The sequence below is a fragment of the Coregonus clupeaformis genome, chromosome 10, assembly GCF_020615455.1.
Source record: "Coregonus clupeaformis isolate EN_2021a chromosome 10, ASM2061545v1, whole genome shotgun sequence".
NCBI classification, from domain to species: Eukaryota; Metazoa; Chordata; class Actinopteri; order Salmoniformes; family Salmonidae; genus Coregonus; species Coregonus clupeaformis.
The window spans coordinates 42,245,671-42,260,026 of NC_059201.1; the positions used below are offsets into that span (position 1 = coordinate 42,245,671).

Below are 14,356 nucleotides of genomic sequence, written 5' to 3' on the forward strand. Positions count from 1 at the left end.
GTAGATATGAGCTTTTCATGTAAAAGCAAGCTTATCTTAGTTCTTCAAAATGTCAATAATTTGTGAAACGGTTTATTGCCTTGAAAGTTGTCTATAGGAGGTGAGAGGCTGCAAGCTACAAAGACTTTATGGTCTCAACCCTAACCTTCAACCACAACCCTAACCCTAGCTATGTGTCCACAGCCCTTACCCTAGCCTCAACCCCAACCCTAACTCTAACCCTAACCCTAGCTTCATGTCCACATTCTGGTTAAATCCTAACCCTAGCCTCAACCACAACCCTAACCCCCCTTTAATTGGAAAAGGGTGCCAAAATGTACCAAGTAGCCCATTCTCCTCACTCAATCTGTGCTGTCTACAGTCGTGGTCAAAAGTTTTGAGAATGACACAAATACTAATTTTCACAAAGTCTGCTGCCTCAGTTTTGATGATGGCAATTTGCATATACTCCAGAATGTCATGAAGAGTGATCAGATGAATTGCAATTTATTGCAAAGTCCCTCTTTGCCATGAAAATGAACTTAATTCCCAAAAAACATTTCCACTGCATTTCAGCCCTGCCACAAAAGGACCAGCTGCCATCATGTCAGTGATTCTCTCGTTAACACAGGTGAGAGTGTTGACAAGGACAGGGCTGGAGATCACTCTGTCATGCTGATTGAGTTAGAATAACAGACTGGAAGCTTTACAAGGAGGGTGGTGCTTGAAATCATTGTTCTTCCTCTGTTAACCATGGTTACCTGCAAGGAAACACGTGCCGTCATCATTGCTTTGCACAAAAAGGCCTTCACAGGCAAGGATATTGCTGCTAGTAAGATTACACCTAAATCAACCATTTATCGGATCATCAAGAACTTCAAGGAGAGAGGTTCAATTGTTGTGAAGAAGGCGTCAGGGCGCCCAAGAAAGTCCAGCAAGCGCCAGGACCGTCTCCTAAAGTTGATTCAGCTGGGGGATCGGGGCACCACCAGTGCAGAGCTTGCTCAGGAATGGCAGCAGGCAGGTGTGAGTGCATCTGCACGCACAGTGAGGCAAATACTTTTGGAGGATGGCCTGATGTCAAGAAGGGCAGCAAAGAAGCCACTTCTCTCCAGGAAAAACATTAGGGACAGACTGATATTCTGCAAAAGGTGCAGGGATTGGACTGCTGAGGACTGGGGTAAAGTCATTTTCTCGGATGAATCCCCTTTCCGATTGTTTGGGGCATCCGGAAAACACCTTGTCCGGAGAAGACAAGGTGAGCGCTACCATCAGTCCTGTGTCATGCCAACAGTAAAGCATCCTGAGACCATTCATGTGTGGGGTTGCTTCTCAGCCAAGGGAGTGGGCTCACTCACAATTTTGCCTAAGAACACAGCCATGAATAAAGAATGGTACCAACACATCCTCCGAGAGCAACTTCTCCCAACCATCCAAGAAAAGTTGGGTGATGACCAATGCCTTTTCCAGCATGATGGAGCACCTTGCCATAAGGAATGGGGGAACAAAACATCGACATTTTGGGTCCATGGCCAGGAAACTCCCCAGACCTTAATCCCATTGAGAACTTGTGGTCGATCCTCAAGAGGCGGGTGGACAAACAAAACCCCACAAATTCTGACAAACTCCAAGCATTGATTATGCAAGAATGGGCTGCCATCAGTCAGGATGTGGCCCAGAAGTTAATTGACAGCATGCAAGGGCAGATTGCAGAGGTCTTGAAAAGAAGGGTCAACACTGCAAATATTGACTCTTTGCATAAACGTAATGTAATTGTCAATAAAAGCCTTTGACACTTATGGAATGCTTATAATTATTCTTCAGTATACCATAGTAACATCTGACAAAAATATCTCATAACACTGAAGCAGCGAACTTTGTGAAGACCAATACTTGTGTCATTCTCAATACTTTTGACCATGACTGTATTCCAAGTGAAAGTAAAGACATGGTTGCATTTCTAGGCTGTCATGCTAAATAATATCAATGTTTCTTATCTTTGAAAGACCAATTGTATAGAAGTGAAAGGATCACCACGTTTACTTTGGATCACAAATGGACCATGTTCTACAAATCCAAGAGTAATCCAAATTGGAATAATGAATCATATGGAATCAGGATCACTGAAGCAGCCCTAATCAGATGGCTGCTTTTTTAATGCAGTTACAGATGTGTTATGTTGTCCACAATACTGTGTCAATAAAGTTTGTTACCAGGGATTGTATGGATTCAGACGACTTTCTTTACATTGTCAAACGTCAATACAGTTTTCCACATTGTTTGCTGAGCAGAGAACTTCACCCATGCTATCTCTGAAGCCATACAGTGGTTTATGTTTTAACTGTACAGCGTCATGGAAATAGAATTACTAGAACAGGTATTCCCGTTCTAGTGATTCTATGTCTATGCACAGTATGTTACACAGGTGGAACATTGTGTCCTATGTAAGAGATGATTCATGGAAAGCAGAACACACTGACCCCTTGTCTTAACAAGTCATTAGGACCATTCAGTTGGCAAGTAGCTTTTACACTTTACTCCATACATACAACGTGTCTGTTGTACATCTGATTAGATTTGACTACTGTGTATATATGGACTGACTAAAGTTAAAGTGTCAAAGACTGACATTTTTGCTTATCTTTATGTGATAAAACAATAGTAATGTAAAACCATTCCCCACTCTAAGCTTAGGACGAAATTAGCAAATTATTATTAATGAGTTAAAGCACAATTGTTATAGAGATTTGGGTAATTTCTCTCTAGGATTCTGTGAATATAGCCTACAGGCCTACTGTTGTTATTTCCCCACACCTCTTCATCGTCATTGGAATTGACCTTTGATCCCACTCTGAATCACTAAACCAGTGAAGTCATTCGGAACACACGAGTGTTGAGACAAGCTTGCAAAGTGTGAAGTGAATCAGAGGAAAGTCCCCACTGTTGGGAACCTCAACAAACCTTTCTGTTTTTTTTGCTATTGCCTTCAACAATATCTAAATGCGTTTGGATTTGGATATTTTCTAAGGACGTCTGTTTGCAACTTTCAACAGAGAAATCCACTCAGGAGGAACCGGCATATTTGATGGAGTCCCATACTATAACATTAGCTGTACATTGAAGGTATGTAGCTATTTCTGATGTCTACTTTAAAAAATGTGAGTTTAAATAATATAAGAGAGGAATTCACGATATTCACTCCTGGCAAACATTCCCAGTATATTATGAGGTAGTATGTTTTTACTCAGCACCATCTATCCACGGATAGGACAGAAACATGTGCTTGCTGTCTTTCTTGTATTTGAAGGATACTAAAGATCCAATTGTCAGCTCTTAGCTAGCATCTAACACAATGATATCTTCCTTGAAACATCAGATGAATGTGTAAATATTAGAATGCTGTTTGTGCCTCCCAGGTGGTCCGTTAAAGCTGCCTGGGTGACCAACCTGAGCCTCTCAAATTACCCCTTCATCCTCATACAGTAGCCAGACAGTAGGTGAGCTTCTCTCTTTATCTCTTTCTATATTTTTGTTATTTAAAAGCAGACTACACATATGAAAGTTCCCTAAAGAGAAAATCTAAGAATTATATTCTGTTCCGTTCTATTCTATTCTATTCTAATATATTCTATTCACTTCCACTCTTTCCTAGCTTCTCTGATCTAGCTGCCATGAACGGTGTGATAGAAGGTGTATATGAGCCGGTGCAGCACCATTGGTTCCACTGCGAGCAGCAGGTGGACTGTAAAGACTCCTGGCTCCCTTTCAGCAGAGAGGACTCACTAAGGCTGGAAGAGGCACACAAACATGGCATGAGACAATTCATCAAACCTTTACAAATAATACAAATTGTTATTGTATTGTTACCGCTCTGTACTATAACACCATATTATGTGTGATTTATTACCCCTGAAACAAGAATATAGTTACACTGAAATTAAGGAGTATCTAGGCAAGTAATGTTTTCATTGTGAGTAACTATAACTTGTTACCATACTATGTAATTACAGCTTTATTTCGTGCTGTAATGTAGAGTGTTACGGTTTTGTTAATTTGGGCTGTGCTGTTCAATAAGACATGGGAGGTAATGAGGTGGTCCCTGATGATAACAGCAATGATAAAGATGATTATAACCATATCATCATAATTGTGGGTATGCTCCTAACAGGGGAGACCCGTGGGGCGGAGGAGGTGGTGGTATCCACAGAGGGTAGGCGGTTCGATGTGAGGCTGAAGGAGAGGAGGCGCTACGCGGTGTACTGGGAGCAGCCCCCCTCGGAGGTGAGGCGCAGCTCCTGGTTCCACAAAGGAGACAAGGACAACTCCTACACCCCTTACCCAGAGAACACCAGCCTCGTCCTGGAGGTAGGACACAGTCTGAAATGACAACCTGTTCCCTACAGTGCATTCGGAAAGTATTTAGACCCCTAGACTTTTTCCAAATTTTGTTATGTTACAGCCTTATTATAAAATTGATTAAATAAAGGGTTTTCTTCATCAATCTACACACAATACCCCATAGTGACAAAGCGAAAACAGGTTTTTAGAAATGTTTGTAAATGTATTAAAAATAAAACACAGAAATACCTTATTTACATAAGTATTCAGACCCTTTGCTATGAGACTTGAAATTGACCTCAGGTGCATGCTGTTTCCATTGATCATCCTTAAGATGTTTCTACAACGTGATTGGGTCCGCCTGTGGTAAATTCAATTGATTGGACATGATTTGGAAAGGCATACACCTGTCTATATAAGGTCCCACAGTTGACATATTGTAAAGTGGTTATCCCACTGGCTATAAGGTGAATGCACCAATTTGTAAGTCGCTCTGGATAAGAGAGTCTGTTACATGCGGTTGAAGGAATTGGCCATAGAGCTCCGAGACAGGATTGTTTCTGCAGCATTGAAGATCCCCAAGAACACAGTGGCCTCCATCATTCTTAAATGGAAGAAGTTTGGAACCACTTAAACTCTTCCTAGAGCTGGCCGCCCGGCCAAACTGAGCAATCGGGGGAGAAGGGCCTTGGTCAGGGAGGTGACCAAGAACCCGATGGTCACTCTGACAGAGCTCCAGAATTTCTCTGTGGAGATCTCTGCAGCATTCCACCAATCAGGCCTTTATGGTAGAGTAGCCAGACGGAAGCCACTCCTCAGTAAAAGGCACATGACAGCCCGCTTGGAGTTTGCCAAAAGGCACCTAAAGGACTCTCAGACCATGAGAAACAAGATTCTCTGGAGGAAACCTGGCAGGGACTGGGAGACTAGTAAGGATCGAAGGAAAGATTAACGGCGCAAAGTACAGAGAGATCCTCGATGAACCTGCTCCAGAGCGCTCAGGACCTCAGACTAGGGCGAAGGTTCACCTTCCAACAGGAAAACGACCCTAAGCACACAGCCAAGACAACGCAGGAGTGGCTTCGGGATAAGTCTCTGAATGTCCTTGAGTGGCCCAGCCAGAGCCCGGACTTGAACCCAATCAAACATCTCTGGAGAGATCTGAAAATAGCTGTGCAGCGACGCTCTTCATCCAACCTGACAAAGCTTAGGTGGATCTGCAGAGAAGAATGGGAGAGGGAAACTCCCCAAATACAGGTGTGCCAAGCTTGTAGCGTCATACCCAAGAAGAGTCGAGGCTGTAATCGCTGTCGAATGTGCGTCAACAAAGTACTGAGTAAAGGGTCTGAATACTTATGTAAATTTTATATTTCCGTATTTAAAATGTCTAAAAACCAGTTTTTGCTTTGTCATTATGGGGTATTGTGTGTAGATTGATGAGGATTATTATTATTATTTTAAATCCATTTTAGAATAAGGCTGTAACGTAACAAAATGTAGAAAAGGTCAAGGGGTCTGAATACAATCCAAATGCCCTGTAAAAGTAGTGCACTATATAGGTGCCATATTGGATGCACACAAACACAAATCATAACAAAGTGATAAAATATCTACCTTGGTGTTTATCTTAGTACTGTAGTTTTGTGGGGCCAGTGTTTACTTCTTTCTACCGTCTGAAAGGGGTATACTGCAGATTGACCGGGTTTGAACCTGGGTCAACAGCATGCCCCAAGACTTGTGTTACCTCCCGGAGCTAATGCCTGGAGTGCAGGAGACCAGGGTTTGAACCCTAGTCCATTACATTTGCATCACTGTATTCACAGGAGGCTTACATGATATCAGTGACGCTGAATGACTGGAAGAGGAAGTTAGAATTCCACACTGGAGAAACGGTGGTGTTGCACAGCCGTAAGGTATGACTCCCTCTCCCATCCATACCTGACATGTATAGAAGCACAGTATATCTTACTGTCACTAGTACCTGCATGGTATGTCTGTAGAGATGCAAATATTGGACTGTAAAATAAAATGCAACAAAGACAGTTTCTAGACCTTGCTCTGTCTCCGTTAGTTTATGACACAGCAACAGACGATCCCCTCAAAAGACTGGATAAGCTTACCCTCTGCCTCTGAGCAGAGTCGACCCAGGACCGTCAAAAGGGGGCTGGAGGGTATTTCAATAGAGATACCTGAAGGTAAGCCCGCAAATGTATAGGCCTCCATCTTCACAAAGGCCTTTGATTTCTACAGCTCTGTGAGGTTGTCACACCTGTACTGTACTGATATGTGTGTTTCATGCAAACAGTACTGGGAATTGGCCTGAACAATGGATATTACATTGTTTACAGAGAACTCAAGTTGTGGAGCATCCAATGCATTGGATCATGTGCACATTGGTAATTACATGATAACATATTACAATTCCTTACACAGTAGACATTATTTGTGTTGTTGGTCATTCAGGAGAGCCTTACCAAGTGGATCACCTTGTCTTCATGGTACATGGCATTGGACCGGCATGTGACATCCAGCTGCGTGGGGTCGTTCAATGTGGTGTGTATAACCTTTGACCCCTACCCCAAAACCTTACCTTTACCTGCACTCTGCTTTTTCCCAATTCCTGTTTTCCCATAGACATTCCCATAAATGGATTAATGCAAACTTGATAGGTTAGTCATGAGATGACCATATTACTTTAAACAAAGGCCTAGCAGTTAATTGTACCAACAGGCAAAAGCATATCACAAACATACTAAAGCGCTCTCTCCCGCCTGTAGTGAATGATTTCCGTGGTGCTTCACTCAGCCTGCTGAGCAGTCACTTCAAGCAGAGCCAAGATGGCGCCCACATGGGACGTGTGGAGTACCTGCCAGTCAACTGGCACCAGGTGCTGCATGGGGACGCCACTGGGGTGGACGAGTAAGGCCTTGGACTCTTCCATCATTTGGCTTTGAGTGCTGTTGTTGTGTTGTTTGTTGTTTAAATCATCTGTTTACTGGGTTTTGTGTTCTTGAACACAAAAGAATGGCACACACACGCACACGCACACACTCACATGCACACGCACACAACACACACACTATTACAAACCCTTTCTTACCTTCCTCCTACCAACAGGGATATCCAAAGGATCACCCTGCCCAGCATCAGTCGTCTGCGTCAGTTCAGCAACAGCACGGTGTTGGACCTGTTCTTCTACAACAGCCCCACCTACTGCCAGACCATCATAGACACCGTGGCCTCAGAGATCAACCGCCTCCACCACATCTTCCTTCAGCGCCACCCACAATTCACTGGGGCAGTGTCACTGACTGGACACAGTCTGGGTCAGTACCCCATAGACCTCTCCTTTATTTTTTTTGGACCCCTTATAACTTTTTCTTCTATCAGTCTTTTTAGACTTTATTAGGAAAAACTACACTCTTAGAAAAAAGCCTTTTTGGTTCCAGGTAGAACCCCTTTTGGTTCCAGGTATAACTCTTTTGGGTTCCATATAGAACCCTCTGTGTAAAGGGTTCTACCTGGAACCAAAAAGGGTTCTTCAAAGGGTTCTCATATGGGGAAAGCCGAAGAACCCTTTTAGGTTCCAGATAGCACCTTTTCTTTCTAAGAGTGTAGTATTGATAGCCATTATAGTAATTCATATTCTTTATTTATATGACTTTTCTAGGTTCTCTGATCCTCTTTGACCTTCTGACAAATCAAGAAATACATAACACAGATGAAAAGATAGTAAGTAGTAGGCTACTGCCAAAATGTACAGCTCCATTTTGGTCAAGGCCACAACCAGCAGCATATTTATTCTGATTAGCTCAATGTTGATCCCATATTTCTTCTGCTTCAGAGTAGCGTCAGCAGCCCAAGTGAAGCAACCTCCATTAACTTTGAGAGCTTTGAGGAAACACTTAGGAACTTTGGATTGGGCGAGTTTTTCAAAATGCTTACAAAGGAGCAGATGGACTTAGAATCACTGGTAAGCATGTGTGTGTGTGTGTGCACGTGTGTGTGTGGGTCTGTGACTTTCTAACTGTGTGTGTGTCCTCTGTCTATTGACTAGGCTCTCTGTTCAGAGAAGGACTTGAAGGACTTGGGAATACCCTTGGGGCCTCGCAAGAAGATCATGTGCTTGTTGAAGAGATGGAGAGAGGTATGATATCCTATCCACTTCCAAATGGATCTATTCATTGTCGAACATAACCATCATGTGAAATGTTCCCCTTGTGTTAAAAATCAAGCTTCTTTGATCTGACATTCCAGTCTATTGGATCTATTGTGCTATCTATCTATCTATCTATCTATCTATCTATCTATCTATCTATCTACCTACCTACCTACCTACCTACCTAACCACCCACCCACCCACCCACCCACCCTTCGGCCCAGAAGCAGGAATCCATGACAGGAACATCCCACCCAGTTCCTGGCGTTCCAGGTGTGTATTCCCAGGTCCAAGAACAACCAACGCCCCTCTCAGACGCCCCCTCCACCAGCCCAGTGGATTTCAAGAACTTTGACATTGGCATTGGCCAGGTAAACAAACAACAACAGTGACTGCATACTGTAACATGTACACATGCACATACAGTAGAGAGAGAGAGAGAGAGAGAGAGAGAGAGAGAGAGAGGACATATGACATGGTGCACATATCTGCACATATGTGAAGTAGTATGCAATTTTCGGGGACCACTTTTGGCTCGTGAGTGCTACTTTCAGAACTACTGGCTAAAGAGTATACAAAAGTAATAGAATGTCTTGATGCAGTTAACATGAGGCCCAACAAATACAAATGAAAATCTAAATGAATTAAATGTTTAATTTCATTTTTAAATGTTGATACATTTTGATAGCCATGCTTAGCTACAGAAAGTGAAGAAATTCAGAATTTACACATGGGGCATACTGAATTAGTATTACAGTTTTTCTCAGTCGCTTTGGTGCATTTTTCACATCATCCCTAACATGTGCAAAATAATAAGTGCATTTCTCAGAACAATTTGTACAAACTGCAATATACAATAGATATGTTTCTAAAGCTAGTCAGTCACTAAAAATCCTTAGTACATCTCTCAAAAGTAAATATTCATGCCAATCATGTCAGTGTCATCAGAATGATAAGTCATTGAGTCATTGTTCACGAACAAGGTTGTCAAAATGTTTAGGCATGTTGTCAATGGAACTGTGTACTTTGACAGTATTACCTGATGTAAACTTAGGCTACAGTTTGGATGACAGTTACTGTATTGAAAATGCACAAGGCTGCACTTCTATGGCATATATCAATTTCAACAGTACTATTTACATATTACTGTATGTGGGTTATTGATTGAAAGAGACTGGACAACCCAAGGGGCACAAAGGAAAAAAAACTAAATTAGAAAGAAACACAGGAAACCACCCCTAAGGCACAACTTTGCCCACAGCACTGTTCTAGTGCTGTCTCTACACATCCAGACGTTCCTGTCTGTCAGCCCACATATTCTCATCCACATCACACCGGATATTTTCCCTTCCAATGCAACGTGGAAAGAATCTTTTGGAATGCCTTATCCATCCTCTGCAGGCGTCTACTGTGGTGTCCTCACATGCTGCATCCATTGCAGCCAGCAGGGTCATCTGTGTGTGTGGCTGACGATCGTACACCTTCCACCTCCATGCTGAAAAGAACTCCTCAATTGGGTTAAGGAATGGTGAATAAGGTGGGAGGAATTCTATGAGCATCCTCGGGTGGGTCACAAACCATTGCCTTATGATGTTTGATCGATGGAAACTCACATTATCACAAATGACCACATACTTTGGCAAATCCTCTCTAAACAGACCCCTCTCATCATCAGGGATGAGAGCCCTGTAGAGAGTCTCTAAAAAAGTTGAGTAGATGCTGGGTGTTGTATGGCCCTAAAAGGGGGATATGGGTTAGGACACCATGCTCCGAAATAGCAGCACACATGGTGATATTTCCTCCCCGTTGGCCTGGCAAATCCACAGTAGCTCTGTGACCGATGATATTCCGACCCCGCCTTCTGCATTTGGTCAGGTTGAAGCCAGCCTCATCCACGTATACAAAGTTGTGAGAGGGTTCACTTGATTCCAACTCCATTATACGCTATATCCCAGAACACACAGTTGAATTTGTTTTGGTAAGGAAGAGTGACATAAAATGTACATATATTGCATGTTCCTTCCACAGCAATGGAAATGTGTGCAGTTTATGCTTACTGTACTATGTAACACTATAAAATGTTGCTGTAAAGTAGTTACATAGATATATGTTTTACCTGTACATACTGGTACCGTAGCTCCTTAACTCTGTCCTCATTCCTTTGGAATGGTACACGGTACAGCTGTTTCATACTCATCTGGTTTCTATGCAGCACCCTGTCGATGGTTGAGATGCTAACCGTATGGATGTTTTCAAAGACATCGTTGTCTTCTATAATGGTCCTTTGTATTTCCCTGAGTCTCATGGCATTGTTTGCTCGGACCATGGTGCAAATAGCCTCCTCCTGTTGAGGTGTGAAAAGGCGTCCTCTGCCACCGGTTTGAGGTAATCTTGCAGTCCTATGTGTGGAAAAATGCAGTGATGCATCGCACACTTTCACATAGACAAAAACTATGCGAACACACATTTTACTGTAAAACATACAGGTGGGTGCATGTAAGGTGCAGTATGTATCTGTATAGAGTATATTTCTGTATGCTGTGAAATACAAGTGGACTACTGTAATATGAAGCATTGTAGGAAGTATACAGTATACTGCTTATATACAGTAACAGTGCACTGTACATTGGTGGACATACCTGTTCTCTCTTCGAAACGCTTTGTACTATTGAGGACACGGTTGATCTCCCAATATTCGGCTGCACCCTTCGACCCGCCTCAGCCATTGTAAGGCCATGATTGACAACATGGTCTACAATAGTGGCCCTTATGTCATCAGATATGCGCCTATGTCCTCTTCTGCCTCTTCCTCTGTTTTGCCTTCCACCACGCATCCTTGCTCCTCTTCTTCCTCCTCTTGGCTGTTGACCCTGTTCGTTTCCTGGTCCATCCATTATTGGAAAATTGCAACTCTGTGTTGTGGTCTGTCTATATATGCTTGCCAATTGATTCTTCATGAGATGCACCTTTGAGCAATTTAGACAACTGGTTGATTGTTGGTTGAACTAACACTTTACATTCCTTCATGAGTGAGGGTTAATTTCACCTGCACGATTCAGCAATTTACGTTTTTGTACAAAAGGTCTAATAGAAATGTGTAAAACTATGCTTGACAGTTTATGACAAATAGTTCAACAATTTTGCATGTAATGGCTTATGCAAGGAACTAATGCCTAGATGTTTTGAGGGGTAAGACTATTCAACAGAGAACCATCTACTATATTTTGATCAACATGACATGAGCAATTGAAAATGTGGAAAAAAGCTGACACTTGTACATTATCAATTGCAATATGTACAAAAGCAATTGCAATTTGTTCAAAGGAATAAGAAATTGCTTTAATGATGTGCACAAGTGACTAGATGATTTGGAATTTGTACAAGTAGTATCAAGAATTGCACTTTTGATCTAAGAAATGCACCAAAGCGACTGAGAAAAACTGTAATCATTAACCCCTTCCCTTCCTGCCCAGGTGTCCATTGTGTACCCTCAGCTGGCCTTCAAGCCGCAGGCCTTCTTTGCCTTGGGGTCTCCTATAGGGATGTTCCTGACGGTGCGCGGCCTGAAGAGGATCGACCCCAAATACAGCCTCCCCACCTGCAAGAGCTTCTACAACATCTACCATCCAGTATGTTTATGGATCATGTGTTAGTGAATGCTTAGTGTAGCTAAAGTCAATCAAAGTCATGAATATTCATAAGGACCTGACAATGTGTTCTTCCTCCATGCAGTATGACCCGGTGGCCTTCAGGATTGAGCCCATGGTGGTGTCTCCAGGGGTGGACCTGCCCCCAATGCTGATCCCACATCACAAGGGCAGGAAGAGGATGCATCTCGGTGAGACCTGAGGCGTGAAGCTTTGATCTGGACATTACAGAAACGTTTCAAGATATGGTAGCCCCATATGTCATGAGCTTTTTGTTAAGACCCTAAGGGAGCATTACTAAAGCTCTGACCTGCCTGATAATGTAAAAACACTGGCCTACATCGTTGCTATCCAGTGAGCGTGTGGAAGCTTTCATCCACCTTGTGTTCCCATGCAGTGACCCTGTATTGACGTTGTGTCCCCCAGAGCTGAAAGACAGCTTGACGCGAGTCAGCTCAGATCTGCTGCTCTCCATCAGTACTCTCCGTGGTGTGTGGCAGACCCTCACCACGCTACCTGTTAACACACTGCCCCCAGTGGCCAGGGTAGGAACCACAGCTGCACTGCCACCTCAGGAGTCAGAAGGTGAGAGACTGGTGTCATTTATGTATTACTTTCGTTCTCTCATTCATTTATTCACTCATTTATTAGGAACCATGTGCAATGTTTTTACATACATGCATTACTTTATTCTTCATATTCTCAAAAACAAATTCCACTGTTGTTCTCTAGTAATTACAGCGTTACTACACAGGTAGGCCTTTAAAAGCAACTTAATGTAATATGATGATGTTTCGGTGTAATTTGTCCTTTGTGTGACATGTTTTTTGTATGTACTATGAGTATTTTTATCATGTTACCCCTGCCTGCAACCAAATGTCCCTGGGGAGGCAATAAAGTTTGAACTGTGTTAGAGGAATGTTCCATCAATACTGTTTTCCAGGTAGTAGGGCCTAAAACTGTACAGTCTCACCTACAGAGATTAAGAATATCAGTTTTGGAATGTTGAATGGTGGACGTCGGTTTGATTACGTCCTTCAAGAGAAACCCCTAGAGAGCTTCAACGAATATCTGTTTGCTATTCAGAGCCATCTGTGCTACTGGTAAGAACAACTGAGCTAGGGTTGGCTCTGACTCATGCTGTATTGAAATAGCTTACATGTTTTCTGCAGTATTTCGTGTTTTCTTGTGTGTTTCAGGGATTCTGAGGATACTGTGTTGCTGCTTTTGAGAGAAATCTACGAGGGGAAGGGAATCCTTCTCTAGCATCTCCAGATGTCAATGTAAAGGATGGATCTTTTGAGTTGTGTATCATGCATCTACTAGAGAAGACTCAGGATGCATCACATTTTTATGGTTTCATTTTTATTTATTTTTCTGTAAAGTGTATTGAGGCTTCTGGTAAATGCACTTTAAATAAATTGTGATTTTAATTTGAATTGTGATTTGATCTGGAGATTACTAATGTACATAAACTGTTATTTTTGGTCTATACCTAATGCACTGTTTGCGTAAGAATGCATTTTAAATTTACTATATGATTATGGGCTCCTTCTAATTTGTTTACAAATATGGAAACTATGACCAACTTTTCATTTAAGCTGCCATTCTGCTCATTCACACTTTTAGCTCGACCATGTCCTTGTTGCAATTGAGCACTTACAGTGAGGGAAAAAAGTATTTGATCCCCTGCTGATTTTGTACGTTTGCCCACTGACAAAGACATGATCAGTCTATCATTTTAATGGTAGGTTTATTTGAACAGTGAGAGACAGAATAACAACAAAAAAATCCAGAAAAACGCATGTAAAAAAATTTATAAATTGATTTGCATTTTAATGAGGGAAATAAGTATTTGACCCCTCTGCAAAACATGACTTAGTACTTGGTGGTAAAACCCTTGTTGGCAATCACAGAGGTCAGATGTTTCTTGTAGTTGGCCACCAGGTTTGCACACATCTCAGGAGGGATTTTGTTCCACTCCTCTTTGCAGATCTTCTCCAAGTCATTAAGGTTTCGAGGCTGACGTTTGGCAACTCAAACCTTCAGCTCCCTCCACAGATTTTCTATGGGATTAAGGTCTGGAGACTGGCTAGGCCACTCCAGGACCTTAATGTGCTTCTTCTTGAGCCACTCCTTTGTTGCCTTGGCCGTGTGTTTTGGGTCATTGTCATGCTGGAATACCCATCCACGACCCATTTTCAATGCCCTGGCTGAGGGAAGGAGGTTCTCA

The 14,356-nt window shown here is 42.4% G+C and overlaps 1 protein-coding gene across 5 annotated transcripts; it reads left to right on the forward strand.

Moving 5' to 3' along the window:
- Positions 1-2,862: 2,862 nt before the first annotated feature.
- Positions 2,863-13,783, forward strand: LOC121575095 (phospholipase DDHD2-like). 5 transcript variants are annotated; one of them, XM_041887935.2, is made up of 18 exons: positions 2,863-3,102; positions 3,396-3,476; positions 3,632-3,789; positions 4,148-4,344; positions 6,141-6,230; positions 6,389-6,512; positions 6,781-6,870; positions 7,095-7,236; positions 7,435-7,643; positions 7,988-8,049; positions 8,162-8,290; positions 8,375-8,464; positions 8,701-8,847; positions 11,950-12,105; positions 12,209-12,314; positions 12,550-12,708; positions 13,103-13,226; positions 13,323-13,783. In XM_041887935.2, exons 3-18 carry the CDS (start codon positions 3,651-3,653, stop codon positions 13,387-13,389), a joined length of 2,031 nt encoding a protein of 676 aa, XP_041743869.2. In that variant the 5' UTR covers positions 2,863-3,102; positions 3,396-3,476; positions 3,632-3,650; the 3' UTR covers positions 13,390-13,783. The 5 variants fall into 5 exon arrangements, with proteins under 5 accessions (XP_041743869.2, XP_041743871.2, XP_041743872.2 ...); XM_041887937.2 differs by having other exon boundaries at positions 8,704-8,847; XM_041887938.2 differs by having other exon boundaries at positions 8,707-8,847.
- The last annotated feature ends 573 nt before the right edge of the window (positions 13,784-14,356 follow it).